The 27,845-nt window shown below is 43.7% G+C and overlaps 1 protein-coding gene and 3 pseudogenes across 3 annotated transcripts; all 4 read left to right on the forward strand.

Annotated features, from left to right (window-relative positions):
• LOC117945806 overlaps nt 1-4,746 on the forward strand; it is a 5,269-nt pseudogene extending 523 nt beyond the window's left edge.
• On the forward strand, nt 3,319-5,451 carry LOC117945807 (annotated as a pseudogene).
• Nucleotides 5,452-5,804: 353 nt separating this feature from the next.
• LOC117945808 lies at nt 5,805-9,914 on the forward strand (annotated as a pseudogene).
• Nucleotides 9,915-10,053: 139 nt separating this feature from the next.
• Nucleotides 10,054-27,342, forward strand: LOC117945587 (IgGFc-binding protein). 3 transcript variants are annotated; one of them, XM_034873156.1, is made up of 24 exons: nt 10,054-10,471; nt 10,553-10,824; nt 12,659-12,706; nt 13,794-15,035; nt 15,140-15,492; nt 15,690-16,269; nt 16,371-16,969; nt 17,056-17,623; nt 18,185-18,450; nt 18,567-18,905; nt 19,076-19,649; nt 19,797-19,996; nt 20,490-20,631; nt 20,794-21,122; nt 21,224-21,815; nt 21,905-22,503; nt 22,872-23,439; nt 23,543-24,141; nt 24,237-24,804; nt 24,903-25,102; nt 25,253-25,633; nt 25,743-26,029; nt 26,892-26,942; nt 27,053-27,342. In XM_034873156.1, exons 2-23 carry the CDS (start codon nt 10,767-10,769, stop codon nt 26,899-26,901), a joined length of 9,102 nt encoding a protein of 3,033 aa, XP_034729047.1. In that variant the 5' UTR covers nt 10,054-10,471; nt 10,553-10,766; the 3' UTR covers nt 26,902-26,942; nt 27,053-27,342. The 3 variants fall into 3 exon arrangements, with proteins under 3 accessions (XP_034729047.1, XP_034729046.1, XP_034729048.1); XM_034873155.1 differs by having other exon boundaries at nt 10,054-10,824; XM_034873157.1 differs by lacking the exons at nt 10,054-10,471; nt 10,553-10,824 and adding an exon at nt 12,220-12,547.
• The last annotated feature ends 503 nt before the right edge of the window (nt 27,343-27,845 follow it).

The following is a 27,845-nucleotide window of genomic DNA, read 5'->3' on the forward strand; positions in this document are numbered from 1 at the left end:
CCCCCCCCCCCACAGCGCTCTCATGCCCTAAACACTCTCACTATAATAGATTTATATTTGTCAGTGAGTGCGTGTATGTCCTGTGGTATTTCATCCGATCTCCCCTGCGCGTGGGCCTGTTAGGAGGGTTGTCAATGTGAGTCAGGATACATGCCGAGTGGAAATGGCTGCGTCAAAGCTGAGCAATGTGGATGCTTTTAACTTGGGCACTACTATGAGGTGAGTAGCTACACAGTTCTTAGCAACTGTTTACATTTACTTAAACAATTGCCGCTTTGTGAATTCTGAAAAATACATTGGTTCACTGAGGTGTTAGGACAATTTAACATCTCACCTGCTGTAGGTGCGGTTATAAACATGTTGCTACAGTTGAGCTGACATTCCCTGGTTGTTGTTCGTTACACTTTTAATAACATGACTCATTGTCTTATGTACGGACTGTATGCTGTGTGTCATCACTAATCCCAAAATCCTAGCCCTTTGTTTTCCTGGGTTCTTAGTTTGTATTTTAGGGAACAGTTTGGCAATGCACACCAACAATGACTCACTGTTCTTTGTAGATTGGGGAGATATCGTGGAATGAGGGTTGCTCTGAGCGTTGTAACTGCTCTGCCACTGCCATCATGTGCTGTGATCCAGCCTCTTGCCCCGAGGGAGAGAGCTGCACCCTTAACAATACCTGGGGCTGTGCAAGGGAAGGTAGGCTCAGCTGTATCTGCTGCTTTAGTTGACCTTTCCTCAGGGGCCAGCTGTTGTTCACTCAGCTGCACAATGCAACACTAATTGGTATTGCATTATCAGAAATGTCACTATTTTTTTCTGATGGGCTTGTTTTGTGACCACCTACAGTACATGGCACACAGGTGTTTGTCAGTATCCTGTAATTTTACCTAAAATGAGGTTAAACGGCCAACCCTTTGAATAATCTATGATGTACTTTTCTCTCCTCTTTGCCTGGGGGCTTGATTATGATTGCAGTGCTTGTCAATCATAAGTAAATATAAACCTTTTATATTTTACTTGTCCTCATAGAAGCAGACAAAATGACATTTTTATGATGGGTTGCATATTTAATGTATGTTTACATTTGATGCCATCCAAAGGAGGCTGTTTCTTAACATCTATGTCTGCAGAATATTTGCACTTAAACTCAAAAGATTTGGATTTAAACTTTTTTTTTTTTTTAATTGTATTGAAAGCAGTTTTCTAAGGGCTGATCTTATCTGCAGATATCTAAAGCTGCATGGGTCTTCCACCTAAACTGCCATTAATCTGATAATTTCCCTCCTAATCTTTTTAGATACCATTTGTGAAAATGGAGTGAATTGTCTCGTCCAGAGCCAACCTCCGCAAACTCAGTGTTGGGTACTGGGAGGCGCCCACTTCTACACTTTTGATGGAAAGGTCTTTGAATTCCAAGGAAACTGTACCTACACGCTGATCCACATACACATTGACACAAGTCAGAATATGACACTTTGGGTTGGGGTACAGATAGAGAGGAACTCCAATGAGTCTTCCTCTGTTAAAGCTATTCATGTTAAAATAGCTAAAGACACTAGTATAGCCATCTACAGAGGGGGAAAAGGCTATGCTTTGGTAAGTTTGAATAAGGAAATCAAACCCTGAAATCACCTTTCAAGCCTTTTTTGTTTTTACTTTATCATATGAGAGGTCAACCATAAGGGATTTCAATATTGCCTTTTGAAATATACAGTTTGTGGGTTTTCACAATGTCTGTGCTCTGTCCACAGATAAATTGCGAGAAAAGGCTACTACCTGTGACTCTGCAGTTTAGACTTGTAAAGATTTATCAGAGTGGCATTTTTGTTGTTGTGGATGCATCCAAATTAAATATGATTGCTCTCATACTGCCTTAATCCTCCTTTCTACTACAACAGAAGTCCATGGCATGTCTGGTGATAATAATGGTATCAAAGAAGTAGGGTGAGGCTGTTGATGCTACCACCTTTGGCTGGAGAGTTCCTGATCAGGAAGCTCGTTGCACAGCAGATTGCATGCATTGGCCACGTTGCTCTTCTGAGCAGCTGCTGGAGAAAAATGTAGCCAGTCAATGGATGCAAGCACACGTACATTTGGTCACCACAAAATCCATTCTACCTCTGCCTGGAAGGTAACTCCACTAAAATCTCTGCATCAGTCAGCCTATTTGACCTTTGCTCTACTGATGACACTCAGAAGGTCCTCAGCCTGGTCTTGGAGGCCTATGCAGCCGCCTGTCAAAATGCCCAGATCAAGATCGGAGAGTGGAGAAATGGCACCTTCTTCCGTAAGCAAATTTGTGTTACTTTGAAGCTCACATTTTTGCATTTGACTCTCATGAGCAAACTCATGACTGGTTACCTGTGTCTTGTTTCTTTCTCTGTGCAGTTATTCCTCTATACTAATTCCCAGTCTCTCATAGAACAGCTGTTTCCTGCCCACTGAATAGCCATTATAAATCCTGTGGCTCAGCCTGCCCTGCCACCTGTGAGGACCCATTTAGTTCAAGATCCTGCATCCTGGCTTGTGTGGAGAACTGCCAGTTTGATTCAGGGTTCATCCTGGACGGTGACGCCTGCATCCCCCTTGTCCCGGTGTGGCTGCACCCACAACGGCTACTGTTACCACATCAACCAGACTTTCTGGGCTGATGAGGGATGCACTGAAAAATGTGTTTGTGACCCACACACCCACCAGATACAGTGCCATTTGGATTATTGTGGCCCCAGTGTATACTGTGGTATTCAATATGGAGTCAGAAGCTGTATGCATGCTGACATGCATGTACACTGTTCATCACATAGTCACTTTTCACCAACATGACTATGATTTGCATGGGACCTGTCAGTACCAGCTACTCGGCATACGTGGACAGAAACAAGGCCTTGATTCCATTCAGGTTTACGTACACCTAGGACACCTAGAGGCAGCACTTAATGCCCTGGTCAGTGTGAGTGGTGTGCTTGTGGCGCTAAACAGCAAAAAACCCTGAGAGCACAGAGGTGAGTGCTGTGTATTTATTTTTTCATGTCACACAAAGCATTTAAAATGTTAATATTTCTTAAAGCATCTAATTAAACCATACTTTAAAAAGAGTACTTTTGAAACTGTTGTGGCCCTGTGTTGACTTTCAAATGCAATTTTGGCCCCCCCTACAGGTGGTTGGTGTCAACAGGAACATGCCCCATCTCTTCAGCTCTACTGCACTGGTTTTCTCTTTGGGGCCGCACACTTGCATATACACAGACAATGGCTTCAAATTTAGTCTCAGCAAAGAGGGCATAGTTAGCATTTTTCTCTCAATTAAATATGCTAATGGTACTTGTGGCCTGTGTGGTAATTTCAACTGTGATCCTGCTGATGATCTCACAGCAAATGGCCCAGAGAAGCATCTCAGTCCTGAGCATTTTGGAAAAGCTTGAAGAAGTGGGCAGAATCCTTGGTGAGTGGAGGGCTGTCTTGGAGGAAGTTGTCCAAAATGTTCATCGGAGCATCTGGCCCGCTTCTCTGACCTGGAGGCTTGCGGGAAGGTTCTGGAAGTTAATGGACCATTCAGACACTGTCATGGCAAAGTGGACCCCTCCAGCTTTTACAAGCACTGCGTCAGTGACCTGTGTATTTATCGAGGTCTCCAGCCTGCACAGTGTCACTCCCTGGCAGAGTGTACTGCTGTCTGCCTTTCCTATAAGGCTACAGTTTATGCCTGGAGGAGTCCCGGATTCTGCTGTGAGTGTTAATGTGCTCTCAGCTCTGTTGTTCAAGTGAATTAAATTAATATCTTCTACAATTGTAACTCCGCTGTTTGGAGTTCAGCATCATTGCACACCAAATGAAATATGGAGAGTTTGCAGATGCTTATGCAAGCATACTACATTTCATCATGTTTAGATTGTTATTGATCATGAGGAAAAGAGAATGAAGGTTATTTGCATATAAATCAGATATATGCCTGTAGGGCTAGTGTAAAGTGTTCCTTTTTGTGTCTTTATTGAAAATGTTAGTGTAAAATATTGTGTATGTGTGTTTAGTCAAGCATATTTGTGTTGAGGCCACAACCTCTCAGGAGCTATTGTACCACTAGATGGTACTAATGCATCACTGGTCAACCTTAAACTTTACACCATAGGCCGGTCTTACTGTCCTAAGTGGCAATGTCTCTCTGTATGTCTACAGACCCATCTTGTCCCTCCAGTACCAGTTACAGCATGCGTTCTGCCTCGATTCCCTTCTGCCTAGACTGGAAGAATAACACAGTAGAGATGCTTCCAAACATTGGGGAGAACTGCCTCTGTGAAATGGGTTTAGTTCACAGTGGCAGCCTCTGTGTCCATCCAGAAAGCTGTGGCTGTTCTCACCATGGAGAATACCTTCGGGCAGGACAGGAGGTGTCTACAAGCCAGCAAAGCTGTTTATGTCACGCTGGGGGACACATAACTTGTCGTAATGTCTCCTGTGGAGAGGATGAGGACTGTAAGCTAATTAGGGGTGTTCAAGTTTGCCACTCATAACCCAAAGTGGCACACTGCTCTGTTTATGGATCCAAATACACCACGTTTGCCAGGCAGGCATTTGAATTGCCTGGTTCCTGTAACTACACCCCGGTGCAGACGTGCCTCAATAACCTGGAAGCGGAGCCTTTTTTTTATAGCTGCACAGGGCAACCATAGTAAGGGCCGACAGATCTACTTGCAAGTCAATAACATGTATTTTACGATGTCAACAGCATTTCTTGGGAAAATTCAGGAAATTCCTGTAATTATTTCACAGCCTTTTGACACGATTTCTTGTTTATATCCTAGCATGCACTGTAAAGTCATTTCTCACAGCATGCACAAACTGTCCTGTAATGTATGTTCTTAAGTAAATTATTTCACCCAGGTAAATGGAGTTTATGAGAACCTGCCATTTTCCCAGTGCAACGTCACTGTACATGAGATAAAATGGACTGATAACCATAAAAACTCAATAGTCAGTTGAGCTTGTGTCAGACTTACAAAACCGTATTCTGGTCAAGATCCCTGACATTTATCACCAGACAACCTGTGGCCTTTGTGGAAACTACAATGATAATCCCTTAGATGACCTGCAGCAGCCTAATCGCACCATGATCTCTGATCCTGACATTGTTGGGCCATAATGGAAGTGTCAGATACAGAATCATCCTGCAGCGACACACATGACAGCACCTATCAACTCTGCCACTCCCGGATGCCCGAGTACACCTCAGACCTGTACTGTGGCCTTCTCACCCATCCCTTCTCCTCTTGTCACCATTTAGTGTGCCCACAGAAATACTACTCCCTGTGCATGGAAAACCTTTGTGTTGCAGATGGCCAACGCTGGGCCCTGTGTGATGCATTGTGGGCATTTTGATGCAGCATGTAAGGAGGCAGGAGGGACCTCTGGACAAACACCACAGGCTGTGGTACGTATTGGTGCATTGTATAAATGAAATGTCAACATTTCAAATGATTAAATGCTGTGAGAGATCCTACTGATAAAACTTGTGGTTTATTTTACAAAATTAAATTAAACAAAATTAAACCGTTTTGTTAGCCTTTTTTTTATTTTTTTATTTTTTATAACTAGTCCTACACATTTACTTGAATTGGACCAATTCTGTTTGTAGTTTTTAGTAAACACATTTCAAACATGCTTTATTAGATTTTTTTTTTATTCTTTGTGCTTCTGAAAGCAAACTACTAAAAAAATGTACTGTAAGCTGCACCTGTGGGCCAGCTCTTGTCTGTGAGCAATACTCATGTCCTATGCTGCACAGTTGAATAGTTTCAGATGGAATAATGGGTTGCCACAAGGATGGTGAGCATTTAAGTGGCGTTAACTATATTCTCAGAAACTGACTTGCTCTTTACCGCATTACACCTTTTCTTGTTAAACCTGAAATTACTGTTTTGTTACAGCAGAGCAAAAGATCATGAGCATGTTACCTAAGCAAAGGTCTTCGTGTCTGTGAGAGCCGTCGGGGTCTGTGTTGGGCCTGGGGAGGCCAGCACTACCACACTTTTGATGGGCTCAACTATCACTTTGAGGGTACCTGTACCTATCTGCTTGCAGCCAGCAAAGGGACATCATGTGGTCTGACACCCTTTACGGTATCCAAGAAGACTGAATGTAATGATAATGACGGAGCAGCATAGTCCACACAGGTGGTCCCTGTACATGCTTATGGGTTCATCATCAAGTTTGGTAATGAAAAGCACAGTGTACATGTAAGTAAATTTCAGTTTTGGAATGATAGCTGCAAAGGGTTGACATTTTTAAAATATATATACCACTATTGAGTCTCCTTTATTTTCAGGTTAATGGTAAAATGACATACATTACTGTTAATCTGTTGCGGGGAAAGATCCAGGTCTCTTACAAGGAAGGCAAAGCTGTGTTGACAACTGACTTTGGTATGCAAATAGTCTTCAATGGGACCTCCACGGTTCTTGTTACACTGGACCCACACTACAAGGGCCAAGTGTACGGGCAGTGTGGCAATTTTAACGGCGATCCTCAAGATGAGTATCTTGTAACCACACCTGGTTCCCCTCCCATTAAGACAAGTATGGAGCTTGCTCCGACTCACCGGCTCTTTGATGGGGACCATAACTGTTGTACTGGCTGTTAGCAGGTACTGGATGAAGTGACCGTGCATGACAATCCTATTTCTGAGGTTGTCTCTAGTGACAGGGGAGAGTTTGCAGTACTTGTGGATCAGAAGGGTCCGTTTGCCCACTATCAGTGTAGTCAATCCGGATTTCTTCTATGAAAGTTGTGTAGTTGATCACATGGATAACCGGCGGTTAAAAGTGGCTCTTGAACAGGCTATATATTCATATGCCTTATTTTGTGAAGAAGTCAGTGATGGCTACCACAGTGGAATTACTATTGGTAACTAGTTGTTGAGGATTTTAGTATAATGCAGTTAAATGTTTTATTGTGATAACTCACCAAAATAAATCATTTCAGATGATCACTGTCAGCCAAACAGCCACTACAAGACCTGCGGCTCAGCCTGTCCTCCATCCTGTGAATTTAATGCCACTTTCTTTCTCGACGTGTGTGCAGGACCGCTTCTGTGACCCTGGTTTCATTAGCAGTCAAATTGGCTGCGTGCGCCCACATCAATGTGGCTGCACAGATTCCACAGGTAAATACCACAGCCTTCACTCAACTTTCTGGACACCGGACAACTGTGGCAAGCTCTGTATCTGTGGACCAGCTACTGGAGAGATCCAGTGTTGCCCAGCCCAGTGCCCCAGAGGAATGGTCTGCAGGCAGCTACAGCACAAGCGTGTGTGTCAACCTGAAACACCCCAGAACTGTACCATTGTCACTGGGCTGCATTTCCAGACCTTTGATGGACATCACTTTGACTATAGAGACAGTCCACCTAGGTTGGCCTTGGTTTGAACCAAAGAATAGGCACAACTAACACCATTTAATATCATTATCCCAGATGCAAGTTGCCACAAAAGTCTTTTTCATAGCCTTGATTTAACACTCACAATCTTTGGTCTGGAGGTGGTAGTGAGTAAAGATGGCCTGGGAAAAGTTTTGGTGAGTACTTTGCAAGGTACTATCGACAGTTTTCAAAATGAACCACTGCATATGATTTGAGTGTTTTTTTTCATTTTCAGGTTGATGGACTGTATAAGCCCCTACCTTACTCTCACCTAACAGGCCACGTGAATGCCTACCGCACACCTTCGTCTATAATCCTTTACACTGATGTGGGATTAAAGCTGATCGTCCACAACACTGGTACACTAATGATTATCCTCCCCAGTAGTTATGGCTCTTCTGTCTCTGGTCTCTGCGGGAATGCCAACACTGACCTTTTTGATGACCAAATGATGTCCAGTGAAGGGCTTGCCCAAAATGACCTAGAGTTTGCCCACAGCTGGAGGTCTCTGGGAGCAGAGGCGTGTAGGTCCAACTGCTCCTCCAGAGAGAAGCATTGTCCTGTTGACATTGAGAAGCTTTTTGAAGGAAGCAATTTTTTTTTTCAAGTGTTGTTGAATGAGCTAGGGCCATTTGCAAGCTGTGCCTTGGTGTTGAGTCCCAAGCTTTACTTCCACAGCTGTGTAAGAGATTCCTGCTCTCATGACGGACACTACTCAGCACTCTGCAATTCTATTGCATCCTATGCGGCTGCCTGCCAAGCAGCTCAGCTTCCTGTCAGGCAGTGGAGAAGTGACACTTTTTGTGGTGAGTAGTAGCCGTCGTCATCTTCATCACAGCTAATTGTGTATAGCTTCACGGATTCCTACGACATTTCATGTTTGCTTCAAACCAGAAAAGATGCATCAATAAGTATCAGTGATATTAGCAACCTTCACGCATTTATGAGCATTTAAAAAAAGCTATCAATCATGCAAACTTTGGAAATGCACACAATTGCCCATGATCCATTACACTTGAACAATGAGAATTAGGTAAAGAAGCCTTACAGAGCACCTCACACAAGAAAATAGTTGACATGAATAGCTCATTTAAAGCACTGTGTTCAGTTGCTTAACACAATGTTATGCCAAATAAATCAAACTAGTCTGATTTTGACGCTAAAACATTACAATGTTGTCTTAAATTGAAGGTGAGCAACAAATCCTAAATCATCCTAAATATCCACTGAAGTTATTTAGTGTTGTGCACAGGGGATTTTTTTGGATGCACATGAAAAAAACTTTCTCTAGGATGAAAGTTTGTGTTTAGTTCTAAGGCAGTAATTATGTTAAATGTCTTGTGCATCCCCATGGAAAGCTGTTCATTAAAGGATGGCCTTACCTTGCAGTATGGGGGGTGCCAAGTGTTTGCTGGCTTTGGCTACATCACTTTTGATTGTGTCATTCTTCCTCACCATGGAGCTTGCACCTATGTAGTGTCAGCCATGCATGACGATACTCTGCTACTTAGTTTTAAAAAGGACAGGAATGGCATTTACATAATCGGCAGACTAGTATTTCGTTTGATTTCCCTGGAAGTGTTTGTTGACCCTGAAACTCTATGGAAAATACAAGTAACCTCTGCAATCTATCATTTCTGTTTTTAAAAGAATTTCATAAAATGTTTGCATCCTTAACTGGTCTATGTGCTTCAGGTAAACAGAGAAGACCGCAGAGTACCTTTTGACTATGACAAATTCTAAGCGTATCAATTTGGCAACCGACTGCTTATCACCACACCCACCAGGGTGGAAATTGATTTGTCCTATACCCAATACCTCAGGTTAACTGCCACAAGTATTCAACTATACTGCTTCGGGCTTCTGTGGGAACTTTAATGAGGAAAAGTCTGATGACTTGGATATGAAAGATGGCCATCTTGCCAAAAGCTTTGCAGAACTCCTGCACAGCTGGACATTTGAAGCTCCGGGACATTGCACTGACACTTGTGGAAGCAAGTGTGCTGAGTGCAGGCTGTCCCTACATGACATGACGGTCTGTGATATTCTGTTAATCAATAGTATTGAATTCCGTCGATGCTGAAATAGTGGTATTGAGCGCGATATTTACTCGCATATGTACATCAGGGCAGTCTGTGCTGGGGCAGGGCACATGGCTGCATGTCTAGCAATGGAAGCATATTCTGCAGCGTGCCAGGCTAAAGGAATAGCAGAAGGATCATGGAGAGAGAACACTCCTTGTGGTAAGCGAGTCATTTTGATCAGTTTAAATGAACAGTATGTGATCACCTCTAAATGATTTGTGTTTTCAACCCTCAGCTCTCCAGTGTCCTGACCGCAGCAGCCCAAGGGAGTGTGTTGACCCCAACTCATGTCCTGCTCTGCTCCAGCCTGGTTCTTCAGCAAACGGCTGTTCAGAAGGCTGCGAGTGCCATAACAGAAATGCGTTTGATGATGGAGAGTGCGTGACATAGTCAGTGTGGGTGTGTTCATCATGGTATATATAATAATAATAATAATAATAATAATAATAATAATAATAATAATAATAAATTTAATTTGTATAGACTTTTCCAAAGCTCATAGTTGCTCTATCTATCTATATGATGTGCACACTCAAAAGGGAATAGGTTAGTATCTGTTATTAAAGCTTACATGGAGTTTCTCTCAACTTCTTAGATGGATGAGCAATTGTTCACTGAGGACTGCACCCAGAGATGCTGGTGCCACCCTTTGGGTGGAGCGATATGTGAGGAGGCAGGCTGCAGATCACGGCAGCGGTGTGCTCTGAGGAATGGTTCCTGGGGCTGTCGTAACCAACCAGAAGTTTGTGAACTCACGGGCAGCCTCCAGGTCTCCACACTCAGTGGGCAGCAGCTGAGCTTGGAACCTTGTTTATCTTACAACCTGATGTCCCTCTGTGACAAAGCAAGTGTGCACTGGTTCAGCCTGATCTCCTATCATGAACCTTGTGATGGCAGCTCTTAGAGGCTCGTCACAGTGATTCAAATTCTTCTTCATGGATCATTGTTTGCCATTCAGGAAGGCACAGTGAGGGTATAACTCCACTAAGGATTTCCATGGTCTGAAATGAAAAATTTAAAGAAATTTCTACTGACCTGCTGTTGCACCCAACAGGTGAATGGATGCTTTGTGTCTCTCCCTCACATCTTGGCGTCAGGGGTGTCCCTGTAATCTGGTGTGAACCAGGACAAGTCAGAGGTCATTGTGATCATGAGGAGAGACACTGGAATGGAGTCAGAGCTGGAGATAGAGATTGGTGTTACCGTGGTGACAGTCAAGGTCCCTTCCTGGTACTTAGGCAAATTGTGCGGTCTCTGTGGAAACCTTAATGAACTTCACTCACACAATTCACTCAGGTCATGGGTTCTCCCTGATTTTCCTGGCTGGTAAGGGGTGTTCTCCAACATCAGTGCACATGCATAAACTAATTGGTGTATATGTTTAAAGATTCATTTAAATAACACTTCTTTTCTTTTCACAGTGGCTTCACTGGATGATGGCTGGCCCTTTTGATGTCCTAAGTAATGTGAATTGGTGGATGTTTTTAATACAAAAACAATTAAAAACACCTTGTGCATAGTTTTCATTTAAACTCTTAAGGATGCCTGTCAAGCTCTTCTCACACTTTTTACATAATACTGTCAGCACTTTTATCAGTTAAACCCATACACCCTTTTTAAATAAGGTCATCTTTGGCCAATGTCAATTCGGTTTTGTTAAAGGCACACCTTTTATCTAAATCTACAATGTGTACAGTAACTAAACCAGGCTTATTGCTGCCCTGCCCAAGGGCTTCTGACCAAATGATCACTAATTCAATATTTGAAGTTGTTTAATCTTATTTATTTTTAAATTTAATCTAATGCAATCTTTTGAGGAACAAGTTATATTTACTTTCTCTTCATCACAAAGGATTGTAGCACCCTCTGCTATGTGATGTTATTCTTGGGTGACACAAGAGCAACAGAAACTGCCTGTTAAGCTTAACTACTGCCACTCTTAAACTGTTAAAGGTTTGAGTGATGTGATTATCCACCCATTATGCAAGCATTACAGGGGACATATCTTTGTTAACATTGACTTAGCTAAAGGTCACAATATAAACATTAGCAGAAATTGTGAATTTGTGCTTAAGTAGGGTTTATGTTAGTAATGCATAATAGGTGTGATTACTGAGGTTTTTCTAGGACTGATAAATGACAAATACTAAGTGGCATGAGCATTTTGACTGAAACGCAAGAGTACTGAGAGGAAATGTATAACATGCATGCAGTATAGCATTGGTATTTAGTTCCAAAATTAAATGTCGTCATATCTGACCTTTTTTTTCCTTTTCTGCTGTGAAAATTTAAGACAATGTTTGATTTTACGAGAGTAAACACACAGTATATTCTGTGATGTGACACTTAGAACATGATACAAATATTCACTATTTCTTGTATTCCTCCAAACCTAGCCCTAGTATCAAACTAGACTGTCTGCTCAGAAACTATTGGGTAACTTTGCAGATCCGTTAAGATTTCGGTCTTATCACATCCTTGTCTTGCCCACGCTAAAATGGATAATATTATTTGGTTACACCAGAATATACAATACAGTTGAATGTGCGCAAATAATCAAATTGACATATCTGCCTGGTGTTAAATATCCAATAGCATTGGAATTTTTGCTTATTTAGAAGTAAAAACTGTTGAAAAAGCATTCTATAAACTAATAGCATGATATATTATGTTGTCCAGGTAGATGGGATTACTTATATGTAGGATACATGGCCATTGTTAGCCTTGCTTTCCAATGTTTATCTTCCTGGTCATGCAGGGATTTTCTGGGAATACATTAGATGATGTGCATGCCCTGTTAAACTATAGGAAAAAGATGAATGATTCATCTCTTACAGTACATGTAGTTGATATTGGACCTCACACCTATGTCAATATACAGCAGGACCTGCAAATTGGTGCCAAGTCCTGCCTTAATTTGTTTTAGAGGAAGAGTATTTTTTCTTCAAACTCATATCTGTTTAAGATTTGTGATTGGTTGTGTTTTTTTCCCCCACACTATATAAATGGATGGAACTGTAAGTTATCTATCATACGTGCCTTGTAGCAGGTAAGCATTGTTCTGAGAGATCTACTTTGGCTGTTTGAGATGAATGCATTTGTTATTCAAATGATGTACATTTCAAATACTTCTGAAACTAAACAAGAATTTTTCTTTCAGCCATGGGCACCATGTTGCTGCTTTGTGCTTTGGGGGCTTTACTCAGCTGTAAGTCATTCTTTATTTTTTATTTTTTACTGTAACTGTGTTTAACTGTGTCAGAATGTTCCTTTTTTCATTTCAATGTGATATCTGAGCTTATCCTTCCAATTTGTTGCAGTTGATGTTAAGGTGTGTTAAACTGAACAAACACAGTAGTAGTAATGTTAATTTTAAGACAGGAATATAGATAGATAGACTTATTAATTTCCTAAAAAAATCTTACCACTGTTAACTAAAACGCCTATAATTTCACTAAATGCGAATGATTAATAATAATTTTATAATAAACAAATTAATCAGTCACAGCAGCATTCTTCAAACCTTGGCACACAATTCCGCAGCAGAATATTGTAGCCAAGTGATCGCTCAATTTGAAGCAATTTCTCCAGGTTGTCAAGCCCATCAGTTGCTCTACCATACCAGGTGCTTGTGTGAATGAAGCAGAATTTTAAACAGGTGAAGAATTGGATAAAGCACCACATAAAGGATAGCCATCCAAACTGAAATGTATTTTTGTTGGAAATAGCATTTACCTTCAGCTGCTATTGAGTTGGAACTATTATACTGAATGGGTGGAACAGGAGTGTAATCTAAATCCCCCAGGCCCTGGCTGAGCCCAGAATGGTTGTTTTTTTTCACAGCAAAGGCACAGATATTGATCATATTTCCATTATGCAAAAGTGACTTATTAAGTGCTGCTGGGAACCAGTAAAGTGACTATTCCTCACTCTAAATCTCTCACAATGTTTATCAATGACAAAAAGAAATCCACCCATTATAAAATGCATTCATCCTGCTTTTTAACTTTGAAATGAAGGTATTTTTCAGTCACTTTCACTTTGGTGTCATATTATTTCTTTGTACTGTTTGGGATTCCAAGACGTCTAAAGCCAAGTTTTGTATTGCCAGTCTGTGAATCCTTTGATTGCCTTGGCACAAATAGACTTACTCATTTCCTACTGCTTTTTTGACATGTTTTCTTCCTACACGACATTTGTGAAGCACAGTTTTGTACCTGGCTAAGGTAATTTGAAAAGAAGCGTTCTTTTGACATGCGTTTTTCTGTTTTCTTCCTCTTCCCCTCGTCTGTCAGGTCCATCTAACGCTGGATGGGCAGGGAGGGAGTTCGCCCTGTCATTCATGCAGAATTATGCTCCAAACTACGACAGTCCTCGCTTTGAGCTATACATCACCGCTGTTCAGGCCAATGCTAAAGTGCGAGTACAAGTGCCTCCTTTAAACTTCATGCAAGAGAAAACTCTAAATGCTGGAGAAACAGTCACCATCAGTCTCCCAACCGGTGTTGAGGTGTATGGCAGCCAGAAGTCTCCCAACACGGTGCGCATTGAAGCCTCCGCAGATGTGACTATAACCTCTTTCAGCTCCAAGCTGTACACAGCAGACACATCTGTGGTGTATCCCACCACTGAATGGGGTACAGAATATTTCATCTTTACACCTTCTGGGTCCCCCTATGGCTCATTTAAAGAGTTCTCTGTGACAAATGGAAAAGAGAGCAACAAAGTGGAGATTTTCCCACTCGGCTCCATCAACTTCCAGGGTCGCGTATATGAGAGTGGCAGCCGAATACTAATAGATCTCCAGCCGTTTGAGAGTGTCCAGCTCCAGAGCGTTTATGAACTCTCTGGCACCAGAGTGGCCTCCCAGCTTCCTGTTGCTGTTGTCACGGGTCACACTTGCACCTGGCACTTCTCCAAATGTAACCATGTATATGAGCAGCTGCTGCCAGTTAGCAGATGGGGATCCAGCTTTATCGTTCCTCCCCTGACTTTCCAGGACCGATATGACAGCGTCTTCCTCCTGGCCTCCCAGCCCACCCGAGCCACTGTCCAATACGGCAACCGTGAAGACGTTTTGACTATGACCAGGGGGCAGATAATGGAGGTTCGCTACCGCAATCCTGAAACACTGTCCATTCAGGCTGATCATGGCATCCAGGTCCTCATGCTCTTCAACGGTGTCACAAAGAGTTTTTTTAGCTTCTACGACCCTTTCTTGATGACAATTCTGTCCACAGACCGCTTCTGTTCCTCTTACTCACTCGAGGCTCTGGAGGGCTTTGAAAACCAGGCCCTGATTGTGGCAAAGACCAGTGCGATGGCAGAGCTGCGTATTGATGGCACAAACCTGCCCCATAATGTTGAGTGGAAAAAGATAGCAGGGACAGATTTCTCTTGGGCAGAGATGCCCTACAAACAAAACCCTGGCAACAATAAACACACTGTGTCCAGCTCGGGTTCCCGCTTTGCTCTTTACAGCATAGGAGTCAGCCAGATGAATGGTTATGGTGCCCCGGGACAATGTATACAGCAAGGTAAGGTGCACATACTATAGCTGTTTAGGAAAGAAATATAGTGTATTGACTGCAGAGAAAATATTTATTGTGTGTATTCATTATATCTTTTTATGGTTTTCCAGGTAGTGAATCTTTGTCCTGCAGCAGTATTACCTGCAGTGCCAATGAGGTGTGTGAAGTGAAGGGTGGGTATCCCTCCTGTGTCCCCAAAGCAGTGGAAAGGAAGCCTGGTACCTGCTGGGCCATGGGAGATCCCCACTACCGCACCTTTGATGGGCGACACTACAACTTCATGGGTACCTGCACGTACGTCATTGCTAAAAACTGTGGGAAGGGTGATAATCTCCCTGCCTTTGAGGTCCTCGCCCAAAATGAGAACAGAGGAAGCCTCAGGGTGTCGTATGTTGCCGTGGTCACAGTGAAGGTGTATGGCGTTACCATCACAGTAGTTCGGTCTGAGACAGGCCGTGTGAGGGTAAGGCTTTCTATCTCTAGTTAGGCAAAGATGGTTATGCTTTTAAATAGACATCATTTAAATATTAGCTTGACTTCAATTTACAGGGATTAGTTTGAATTATTTCTTGGTGTGACACATTTCAATACATGAATTTCAATTTATGGATTATGACTGTATTATCTTAAAAACTTATTTTATTGTTTTCTTCTGGGCAGATTGACAACAGTCTGTGGAGTTTGCCAGTAACCTTGAACAACGTCAAACTGACTATGTTTCAGAGCGGTCGCTCTGTGGTCATTGAGACAGATTTTGGCCTGACTGTCCGTTATGACTGGGAACACTATCTTGTGGTCACTCTGTCTGGCAATTACGCTGGTAAAACTTGTGGTCTCTGTGGCAACTTCAATGACAACCCCAATGATGATTTCACCACACCCTCTGGCACCCAGGCAGGTGGGGCTGTGGCCTTTGGGAGCAGCTGGAAGGTTCCAGGGATGGTGGAAGGTGCTCTGTGCACAGATGACTGTGTGGGTGGGTGTGAGCGCTGTGAACACAACCTAATGAAGATGTGGGAGGGTGACTTGTTCTGTGGGCTCATCTCACTTATAATAAATGGGCCATTCAGCAAATGTCATGCCGTCATTGACCCACAAGCATACCTGGAGAACTGTAAATATGATGTATGCATGGGAGGCGGCCTCCGACATTTCCTCTGCAGGGCACTAGAGGCATACACTGAAGCTTGCCAGCTTGCTGGGATCCAAGTTCAAGATTGGAGGACGATGGCACAATGCCGTAAGTAATGTAAACTAAACGAATCCTCAAATGAACATACCTCCTTCTTATTTGTCTCTCCTAATATGTATCCCACTCCATATTCTTTCTTCCTCCTAAAGCATCTAAATGTCCTGCCAACAGCCACTATGAGCTCTGTGGCAATGCCTGTCCTGTCACTTGTTCTGATCCTAATGCTCCCTCCAAATGCAAACGCCCCTGTGTGCAGACTTGCACCTGTAACGCAGGCTTTGTTTTGAGCGGAGGCCAGTGTGTGCCAGTTGCCAAGTGTGGTTGTGTCTATGAGGGTCGGAACATCCCTGCTGGGGAGTCATTCTGGGCTGACCAGGGCTGTCAACGAAGGTGTGAATGCGTTGCTGGGAGCAGACGCGTGGAGTGCAAGGATAAAGGCTGTGGAGCGGGGCAGCAGTGCCAGGTGGTTGAGGGCATAAGAAAGTGCCAGGCAGTCTCCCACAGCACCTGCCAGGCCACAGGTGACCCCCATTATGTGACCTTTGACCAGAGGAAGTTTGACTTCCAGGGCACGTGTGTGTACCAACTAGTTGCTCTCTGCTCCAAGGACCCAGAGTTAGTACCCTTTGAAGTGCTGGTGCAGAATGATTACCGGGGCAGCAAGGTAGTCTCCTACACCAAGTTAGTGGAGATCAAGGTGCACTCCCTCAGCATTGTCATTACAAAGACCCACAAAGGCCTGATTATGGTAAGAACTACACCCAAACAGTTTAATCTTTCCTGTGAGTCACTATAATATTCAGTATATAAATACAATTGTGTGTTCTTCTCCAGGTGAATAATGAGCTGGTCAACCTGCCTGTCACACTGGATGAAGGACTGGTATCTGTGTATAAGAGTGGCTGGACCGCTGTGGTCAGCACAAACTTCGGCCTCAAAGTGTCTTTCAACTGGGAAAGCGCTGTGTTCGTAACACTGCCGAGCAACTACATGGGAGCCGTTTGTGGCCTCTGTGGTAACTACAACGGCAAATCCCAGGATGACCTGATTCCAAAGAATGGTGACAAAGCTGTCTCACCAGCAGATTTTGGGGCCAGTTGGCGAGTTGCAGAGATCCCGGGGTGTGTTGATGGCTGCAAAGGAGTGTGTCCTGATTGTGACATTACCCAGAAGGTTCAATATGAAAAAGGAGATTTCTGTGGTTTATTGAGAGACCCCAAAGGGCCGTTCCGTGACTGCCATGCCAAGGTAGATCCAGCTGGATTCTTTGAAGACTGTGTTTATGATGTGTGCTTGTATAAGGGCAGAAAGGATGTGCTGTGTCAGGCTCTTACATCATACACATCTGCCTGCCAAGCTGTTGGGGCCAAGGTGTACAGCTGGAGAACCAGTCAGTTCTGTGGTGAGATATGCATTACTTTCAATAAAAAAGCAAAGTGTGCATCATTTACTGTAGCAGTGTAGAAAGTATAACAACAATATTGAAAAAATGGAATGGGACTTTAAACCTAATTTAATTTCTTCACTGCTCATGTTTCTACGTATACTTCAGTGTGCATTTTCTCACTCTAAATTAAAGCTATAGTGCAGCTTTTGTTAAAAAATGGCCCTCCGTTACATGCAAGCTATTACCAAATGAGTTGACACAAAAGTAATTGAGCTGACAAAAGTCGACAAAAGTCTTTCTGTATTTCTCAGTATGACATTTACAAAATGGTGTAGTCCGACAACGTTCGCGCGGAGAAGCTTGTGTAAAAATAAATGTCCCCCTTGGCTACTAGCGACTGTATGGAGAAAGAGTGGTGGATCTCATTACTGTCTTCACAGTAATGAGACAGTGTTCTTCTCATTACTATATTATAGAATTCCTCACGGTGGCAACAAACTATGCACTATAGCTTTAAAACGTTTCCAGTAAATTTAAAACCCATTCACATTGTCTTTTACGCCCCTTTGTGTACAGAAGTGAAATGTTCAGTCCACAGCCACTATGAGGTTTGTGCAACCGGCTGTCCATCTTCATGCCAGAGTCTGATCCCTCCTCAGGGATGCCAAGCTCAGTGTGTGGAGGGCTGTTCCTGTGATGAGGGGTACATTCTCAGTGGAGATCACTGCGTTCCCTCGTCACAGTGCGGCTGCGTCTCCAATGGCCGCTACTACCGCATGGGTCAAGTGTTTTATCCCAATGGGCAGTGTCAGGAGGAGTGCAAGTGCACACAAGGTGGAGAGGTAATGAATGCTAAAGTGGAAAGTTTGAAAAATAATGCTTTAACACTGATCAGTGTGAGCATGCAATATATATACGCAATAAATATCTTCTCTTGTTTCTCAACTGTTTTTATCAGGTTGAGTGCAAGAAGTTCACGTGTGGCCCTAATGAGAAGTGTAAAGTGGAGAATGGTGTCCAAAAATGTCAGCCTGTTGGTAAGGGTGTGTGCCATGCCTCTGGTGACCCCCATTACCGCTCTTTTGATGGGCGAACGTTTGATTTCCAGGGCACGTGCACCTACACTCTCTCCAAGAGCTGTGGGTTGGAAGGGACCCACCTGGTGGCCTTTTCTGTTCAGGTGGAGAACGTGAGGTGGAACATGGTAAACAACAAAATGGTATCTGTCACCAAGCTTGTTGCTGTGGAGGTCTACGGCTACACTCTCATCTTTAGGAGCAACATGTTTGGAGTCATGGTGAGCAAAAAAAACTCTGTTTTAGCTCTGTATTTGGAATACAAAGAAAACCATTGCATGGTTGAGAGGGATGTCAAAACTAGCTTGATATAAATACAATGAAAACATTCTAGTCATCAGTTAGATACGCTTTTTTCACTAAATAAAACTCATTGTGCCTTTCCTTGTAGGTGAATGGAGTGTTTAACTACCTTCCTGTGAACCTTAATTCTGGAGCAGTGCTGGTCTATCAAGAAGGCAGGCATTATGTCATTGAAACAGATTTTGGACTGCGTGTCACTTACGATCTGGTCTATCATGTGACAGTCACAGTACCGGGTAATTATCGCGATAAGGTCTGTGGTCTGTGTGGCAACTTCAATGGTGACCAAAAAGATGACTTCCAAATGCCCAACCGTCAGCTCTCCAACAATGTGAATGTGTTTGGAAAATCGTGGAGGGTCACCATCCCTAATGTAGTGTGTGAGGATGGTTGTGAAGGGAATAACTGTCCTGTTTGCGACCCAGCTCGCAAGGCTCTGTTTTCAAAGTCCACTTACTGCGGCATTGTTACTGCACCCAACGGTCCTTTTGCAGCCTGCCACAGTATACTGGACCCACAGCCGTATTTTGCTGATTGTGTCTTTGATGTATGTGCTTCCAATGGCGATGGGAAGGTGCTGTGTAACAGCGTAGCAGCCTATGCCTTCAACTGTCACATGGCAGGAGTGGACGTGAAAAACTGGAGGACGGCTTCTTTCTGTCGTAAGTGACAGAGAAATTCACAGTTTTGGGTTTTCCTGCAAATTCACGTCTTATTCTCATCTGTGATACTGTTGCCACTGCAATTGTTAAATATAAGAGGCTCCCTGTTCATCCATGTTTTCCCTGTCTTTTTCTGATTTATTTTAGCAATGAAATGCCCAGCCAACAGTCACTATGAGGTGTGTGCGGACACCTGCTCATCAACCTGTGCAGGCCTCACAGAGATTGTACAGTGCTCTAGCAGCTGTATAGAAGGCTGTGAGTGCGATGCTGGCTTTTTATTCAACGGACATGCGTGTGTTCAAGACACTGGGTGTGGCTGCTATGACAATGGAAGAACGTACAAGGTATAATTTAAACACCCCTGTTAGTACAAAAAAAGTCCTTTCGTATACAGTAATGTACAAATTATAGCTTTAGTGTCAAAGTAACTGAAGCAGAAACCCATAGCAACATGTTTTTTCCACAGTGTTGGACATTAGCCAGTCTGATTTTAGATATGTGCAGTGAGGACGTTTTTCTGAAACATAATTAGCAGATTGTCTGAATTTGTTTGCGTGTTAAGGTGTGTGCGGGGGTTAATAAGATGGAAGAAGGAGGATAATGTATGTATGTAAAATGGGTCATTTTTGGGTCTCGAATAACCCTGCTTACATTATCCTGACTATAACATGGCTATTTACTAAATATCAGTAATTTGACTCAAAATATTGTGTTGTATTATTATTATTTTTATTATTTAAAAATGGTCCAACTGCGTTGTGTGTGTGTGTGTGTGTGTGTCTGCCTGTGTGTGTGTTTGATATTTCCCTGTTTAATGAACCTGCTCTATGTCCCCAGCCTGGTGAAATAGTGTATGATGAAGACTGTAAGACAAAGTGCACCTGCAATCCAGCGACGGGCCTACACTGTGAAAAGCATTCCTGCCCTGAAAGCACCAAATGCATGGTCAAGAAAGGAATCAGGGCATGCTACAACACAGGCAAGGAACATATACTGTATATTTGTATCAACCAATTTCAACCATCCTTAGCTTATTAACTGAGTAAATAATCTTTCAAAGAAATGTACAGTAAATTTTAAATAAGTTTAAAATTAATTAGATACATTTTTGTATCTCTTTTTCTTTGTTTATCTTGTGTAGATCCCTGCAAAGATGCCAAGTGCCGGGTCAAAGAGAAGTGCCATGTTGAGAAGGGTGAAGCTGTGTGCGTCCCTGAGTACACAGGCATATGCTGGGCCTGGGGTGACCCCCACTACCATACATTTGATGGTTACAACTTTAACTTCCAAGGCACCTGCAAGTATGTTATCTCCAAGACCTGCGGGAACCTGGAGGGTCTAGTGCCGTTCACAGTCACTGAGAGGAATGATAACCGGGGAAACACAGTAGTTTCTTACGTCAGGGATGTAGATGTGTCTGTGTATGGGTACAACATTACCATACGCAAGAACCAAGTTGGTCGGGTCATGGTAAGATATTAGTTTCTAGTCTGATGCGTTTGACTTGTAGTTTTTCAGTGTGTAGTGTGTATATACATATACTGCATATTGTTCTTATCTATTCCCTTCAGGTGGACGGGGAGCTGGTAAATCTTCCTGTTCTAATCAATGATGGTGATGGTAAGCTTGAGGTGTCAGTGTTCCAGCGTGGTTACACTGCAGTGGTGGAGACCAATTTTGGCCTGATCGTCTCCTACGACTGGAACTGGGAGGTGGTCATCAAACTGCCCAGCAGCTATTACGGCAGTGTCTGTGGTCTATGTGGCAACTTCAATGGTAACATCCGTGATGAGCTCCAAAATCCTGCCGGAGTAGCTGTCTCCTCAGTGATAGAGTGGGGCAAGAGCTGGCAAACGCCTGACCAGGACAAGGACCATCCTTGCTGGGACACATGTAAGGAAAACTGTCCTACCTGTGACGATAACCAGAGTAAGCTCTATATGACTGAGGCTTTCTGTGGGGGCCTTGTTGCCAAGACCAATAATGTGTTCAAGAAATGTCATGACAAATTGGACCCTCAAGCCTTCATGGACAGCTGTGTGTATGATATGTGTTTGAATAAGGGAGACAAAAAGATGCTGTGCCAGGCGTTGGCCTCCTACAGTCGGCAGTGTCGTGAGGAAGGAATAATAATCAAGGACTGGAGGAAATTGTTTGGCTGCCGTAAGTATTTAGGAGATGCTCATTTTGACTTTAATTACATATTTAATTTAATTTTTTCGTTAACACCTTTACATTTTATTTCTATTCAGCAATGAGCTGTCAGCGTCACAGCCACTACGAAGACTGTGCCAGTCCATGCCAGCCATCCTGCCCATTCCCCGAGCAAGTTAAAACCTGCAACGGTGCCTGTGTGGAGACATGTGTGTGTGATCAGGGTTACGTCCTCAGCGCTGGTGTCTGTGTGCCTGCTAAAACTTGTGGTTGCTCCTATCAGGGCCATTACTACAAGCCCGGCCAGCAGTTTTGGGCTGATGAGGCTTGTGGTCGCCTGTGTCAGTGTGACACAACCCTGGGCATGGTGACATGCCGCGAGGCTTCTTGCTCTGCCAAGGAGACGTGCACTTCAGTGGATGGAGAGCGTGCCTGCCGACCCATCAGTCATGCCACTTGCACAGCCTCAGGTGACCCACACTACCGGACTTTTGATGGCCACAGGTACGACTTCCAAGGCACATGTGTATATCAGCTGGTGGGACTGTGCTCGCAGCAGCCCGGACTGGTGCCGTTCAAGGTGACTGTGCAGAATGACCACCGGGGAAGCCAGGCCGTGTCCTACACAAGGACTGTCACATTTTCCATATATGACATCACCCTCACCATCAGCAGGGAATACCCGTACAAGGTCCTGGTAAGTAGGGATGTGGAGGTAGGGATAATATAAGGCATTTACGTAGGCGATTTGATGAACATAATCTTGACATTTGTTTTCATGTGGATTTTTGAAGAGAAAAACACAGTATGCAGTTACAGTATTAAAAATAAAACAGGAGGGTTTTGCGGAGCCTCATTCAAATGAGTGGATAATAATACCATCTGTCATTGTGCTAATTCTGACATCCCTCATGCTCTTCCACATATATTTAATTGCATATTAAAATTTTGATCCAGGCAGACTTAATTAAACTAAGATTTAACTGCACATTAGAATGGATTAGCAAGGACTGCAGAATTATTAAATCTATAATCTCCTATACATATTTTTCTCTCGCTCTCCAGCTCAATGGGCAGCTTGCTTCGTTACCACTGGATTACAATAATGAGCTGGTTGTGTTTCTCAGCGGCTGGACAGCTGTAGTGGAAACAGTCGCTGGTATCACCGTGACTTTTGACTGGCAGAGCACAGTGAGCGTTACTCTGCCCAGCAACTACCAGAGCGCAGTCTGCGGCCTGTGCGGCAACTACAATGGAAAAGCTCAGGATGACCTGATCATGCAGAACGGCCAGGCTGCCCCAAATGGAGCCACGCTGGGGGAGAGCTGGCAGGTGGCCCTCGTACCAGGCTGCTCATCTGTCTGCCAGGGGGCATGGTGCCAGGCCTGTTCAGACTCCCAGAGAAAAGAATACCAAGCCCAGAAGTACTGTGGTATTATCGCTGACAAAGCAGGGCCTTTCAGAGATTGTCACGGACGGGTAGATCCTGCTCCTTACCTGGAGAACTGTGTGTATGATGCCTGTCATTATCATGGTCACCATGGAGCAGTGTGTGATGCTGTGGGAGTCTATGTCTCTGCCTGTCTGAGCCAAGGAATCACCATCCGCTCCTGGAGAACAGATACCTTTTGTCGTGAGTTTGAGATTGTGTTTACATATTTCAAATCTCTACTTTTAAAATATCTCTTCTAGCTTTCACCTTGTTCCTCTCTGCCTCTCATCATCCTATCTTGCAGCAATGGTGTGTCCAGCTAACAGCCATTATACCCTGTGTGCCACTGGCTGCCCAGCCACCTGTGCCACCTTAACTTCCCTTGCAACATGCCACAGGTCCTGCACAGAGGCCTGCGAGTGTGACGAAGGCTACCTGTTGAGTGGGAATACCTGTGTGCCCGTGAGAGACTGTGGCTGCTCCTATGATGGCCACTACTACAGGAAAGGAGACGTCTTCTACCCTGAAACAGAGTGTGTGGAGAAATGCATCTGTGGAGAGAATGGTGCGGTGTCTTGTCAAAAGGCCAAGTGCCGTGCAGGGGAGACCTGTAAGCTTGTTGATGGAGTGAAAGGCTGCCACCCTGAGGGGCAGGGCAAGTGTGTTGCTTCTGGTGATCCTCATTACATTTCCTTTGATGGAAAGAGGTTTGATTTCCAGGGTACCTGTGTCTACGTGTTAGCCAAGGTTTGTGATAATGACAATGGCCAGCTGACTCCATTCAGCGTAACTCAAGGAAATGAGAAGTATGGAAATGGAAAAGTGGCTGTTACCAAGTCAGTTGCAGTGGCAGTCTACGGTTATGTCGTTTACATCCAGCAGAAAGTGGCATGGAAAGTCATTGTGAGTTCAGTAACTTAATACTAACGTTCGCTTACATCTGTGCATGTCTCCTACATTTTCTCATGATAATTCTGTTCTCTTCCTCATGTTATCAGGTGGATGATGAACTTCTAAACCTTCCTCTCTCCCTGGAAAACGGGCGTCTCAGAGTCACCCAGGAAGGTCGCAACATCATTGTCCGGACAGACTTTGGACTGACAGTCCTGTATGACACTGTCTATTATGTTGAGGTGATCGTGCCTTCTACGTACCAGGGAAAGATGTGCGGTCTCTGCGGCAACTACAACAAGAATGGTGGCGACGACTTTATACTTCCCGGCGGCAGAAACACAAACAGCGTCGACGACTTTGGGAAGGCGTGGGTGGTGGAACTGCCTGGCAATGTTTGTGGGGGCTGTGGAGGCCAGTGTCCAGTGTGTGAGCAGGCCAAGGCCACTTTGTACCAAAAAGCCGACTCCTGTGGCATCATAAGTGCACCTAATGGACCTTTCAAAGCCTGCCACAGTAAAATTGACCCAGTGGGATTTGTGTCTCATTGTGTGTTTGACGTTTGTGCTGTGGGTGGCGACAAAGATACTCTGTGTAACAGTGTCCAGGCCTATGCTATGGCCTGCCAGAGCGAAGGAGTGCAAATCCAGCCATGGAGGAGCATCTCATTCTGCCGTAAGTCCGTATTTTCACTGAAGAATTGTCCATTTTTTTATGTTTTGTATTTCTGGTGGTAGTACAAAGTCTTACAAATGTCTTCTTGTCTTTTGTAGCCGCTTCCTGCCCAGCACACAGTCACTATGAGGTGTGTGCCGACACCTGTAGTGGGACGTGTGCCAGCTTTATTTCCCCAGTTACTTGCTCTAAAAGCTGTTTTGAGGGATGCCAATGTGATGATGGCTTTGTTTTCGATGGCATCCAATGTGTTCCCTTGGACAACTGTGGATGTATGCACAATGGCAGATATCTGACGGTAAAACTGAAATTTTACTTTGGTGTCATACTTAGTAACTGTGCCACAACGACTACCACTTCTTGTCATAGCATTTACATATAAATAAAGATGTAAAACATTCTATTTACCAAACTAGAAGATAACATTTTAAACAATGTTTGTTCTCAGGTGGGCCAAGCAGTTGTGGACAAAGCCTGTGAGTCCAAGTGTGTGTGCCAGGCCTCTGGGCTGGTAAAGTGTGAAAAGCTTTCCTGTGCCAGCGGGGAGGTTTGCGGTGCAATAGATGGCGTCAGAGGTTGCCACGTCAAACGGGGCCATTGCGGCGTCAGCCAAGTCGGCCACCTCACCTCCTTTGATGGCATGTCCGGAGCGATAGGAGCGCAGGGGGCATTTGAAGTGGCGTCTCTGTGCGATGAGACAGACAAGCTGTGGTTCCGTGTAGTTGTGGATGTCAGGGTCTGCAGCAAAGGTGCATCTCCCACTGTCGACACCGTGTATGTGTTCCTCAAGGAAACCGCTGTTGCGGTGAACAGCCAACACGTGACCTGGGTGAGTAGAGCCGAGAAGGATCATAGTTAAATGTTTGAAAGTACAATGAAAGTTGTCCCTTTTTTTTTTTTTTTTTATACTTCAATTTTTCTTTCTTCATGTTATCCAGGTAAATGGCAGAAAAGTGTCTCTCCCCAGCAAAGTAACGAGTGATATATCCGTCCAAATCTCAGAGAAAACTGTGATCATCGAAAGGGCATCTACTGTGCGGGTCACTTACTCAATTACCCAGGAGGTCACTGTCATTATTGACAGTAGCCTGTCCGGTAAAATGTGTGGTGCCTGCGGCAACTACAATAACAACTCCAAAGATGATATGAGGACTGCAGATGGGAAAATCACCACTGACGTTTCAGTGGTTGTCGGCTCCTGGAGTGCTGGGGACTTTTCTAAATGGTAAGTATTTGAAAGGCATATTTCCTCTAATGTAAAGGTAATAGGCAAAGATGAATGGTGACATTTACTGTTGTAATAATCTTCACAACATGCTCTCATGTCATTGATCCCCAGATCCCGGTGTTTACTTTGTTTTAATAACATAACTTTGCCTTCTCTCGTACGTTGCTTTTAACCTTCAGTTCTAGTTAGAGGGGAAGTTTTAATCCTGGACTCTAGCTTGCCCTTTATTATGCAAACAGCAAACTTAATTTGACCACTGAAACAATCAAGTACAGATCAGCGAGAGATGGCACGGTGCTTTGAGCATTCAACCGCTTATTCTCTTAACAGCAAGAACTAAACAAGGACTCCACAGAGCCCTTTTAAAGGAATGAGAGTGTGGTTTTTAATTGCATTTGGTCCAATTTAATTAAGAAATGCCAGAGAAACCCCAATGGTAATTACTGATTAAAAAGCAGGTGAGGCTGAAAGGCATGGCCATCAAAAGCTACCAAGCTTGCAATCCAATCACTGCTTGTCATCCAAGGACATTTAAGACTCATCTGGGTGCAATATTAATTTGAGCCCTCATCTTTAGTTCTGTGTTCTAGCCTTAAGTCAATCCCTTAGAGAATTGAGTTTTGAGCAGTCCTCCTCATTCAACATTGTTGTCTTTTTGCGGGCATTTTCTGATCACCAGACCCGACCAACCCAAGAAAATGCCCCTAAGAGTCTTGCTGCTGCTGTTCCTGAGTGTTTGCATATGCCCTTAGAAACACAATTTTCAGAAGTGTTGCTTGTAATCTCTGTCATGCCCGAGTGAACATGACTTTACTTTGCTCCAGTGCCCTTTGACTGCAATTTTGCTTTTTCATTTCAGTGGCCTGTAGAGATGTTGGTTCTGCGGTGATAGAAAGCATCTGGTATAAAGGTAAGAAACTGAGGTTGTTTCCTCTCAGAACCATGAACTGATGTTTTCCTCAAGAATGAAACAGCTGTACAATGTGGCTCACATCCTTGCTTTTTACCCCCATTAAACAGGATGAAGAATGTGAAGTCTTACTCATCATCCTTCAATGTTTCCTATTAACTCGGTGAATCGTTTTTGTTGTTTACTGTTGTCTTCTCCTCTATTGTTCTCTTTGGAATGGTAAAGAAATGTAGCTCATTCTTGTGCAACATCGACATCTGGTGGATGAACAAATTACAGCAGCTCTTTTCCACAGAACAACCAAGATTATATTATATTATGCTGTGTGTTCTTAGTTTAAAGAAAGTTGTTTAACAAAATATGTTCTACTGTTCCAACCAATAAATACTTCATTACACTGCATGAGTTGTTTGTGATTTTCAGAGAATTGTACTTCTAGAAAACCTTCAGGTTTTAATAAGAAAGCTGTCTGCACTAAAGGCCCTTAGTGTAGGAGTGAAAGATAAAGTAGTACAAAATCTCACAAATGTCTACAGCTAACTTGCCACATCAGTAGATAGATAACACCGTGGATATCAAAGTGTGAATTCAACCAGATTGAGACAGAACCGGCTGCCATAGTCCACCCAGCTCATTTGCTACTAGCAGAGGGTGGAATCTGGCAGTTTGGTGTGGGAGAGACCTTGAGGAGGCAGTTTTCATATACCCTATCTGAGAGAGAACTACCTTACTGACAGACTGCACTGACTGTGAAAGCACACCACTGTTTATGCTTTCACTTCACTGTGCTGTGCTTCTCTCCAAAGCCTGTACATTTCACCACAGTGTAATTTACAGCTTGAGGCTGCTTGTGATCTCTTATATTTGTGTGTGTGTGTGTGTGTGTGTGTGTGGGGGGGGGGG

Source organism: Etheostoma cragini, chromosome 6, assembly GCF_013103735.1.
Source record: "Etheostoma cragini isolate CJK2018 chromosome 6, CSU_Ecrag_1.0, whole genome shotgun sequence".
Classification (NCBI taxonomy): domain Eukaryota; kingdom Metazoa; phylum Chordata; class Actinopteri; order Perciformes; family Percidae; genus Etheostoma; species Etheostoma cragini.

Excerpts from the sequence above, each read along its gene's own strand:
- LOC117945587 (XM_034873155.1), top strand. The coding sequence starts at position 10,767 with ATGAACTTCACTCACACAATTCACTCAGGTCATGGGTTCTCCCTGATT. Across the intron at positions 21,123-21,223 it reads ACCAAGTTGGTCGGGTCATG|GTGGACGGGGAGCTGGTAAA; the intron begins GTAAGATATTAG and ends TATTCCCTTCAG. Across the intron at positions 24,805-24,902 it reads GAGGAGCATCTCATTCTGCC|CCGCTTCCTGCCCAGCACAC; the intron begins GTAAGTCCGTAT and ends TGTCTTTTGTAG.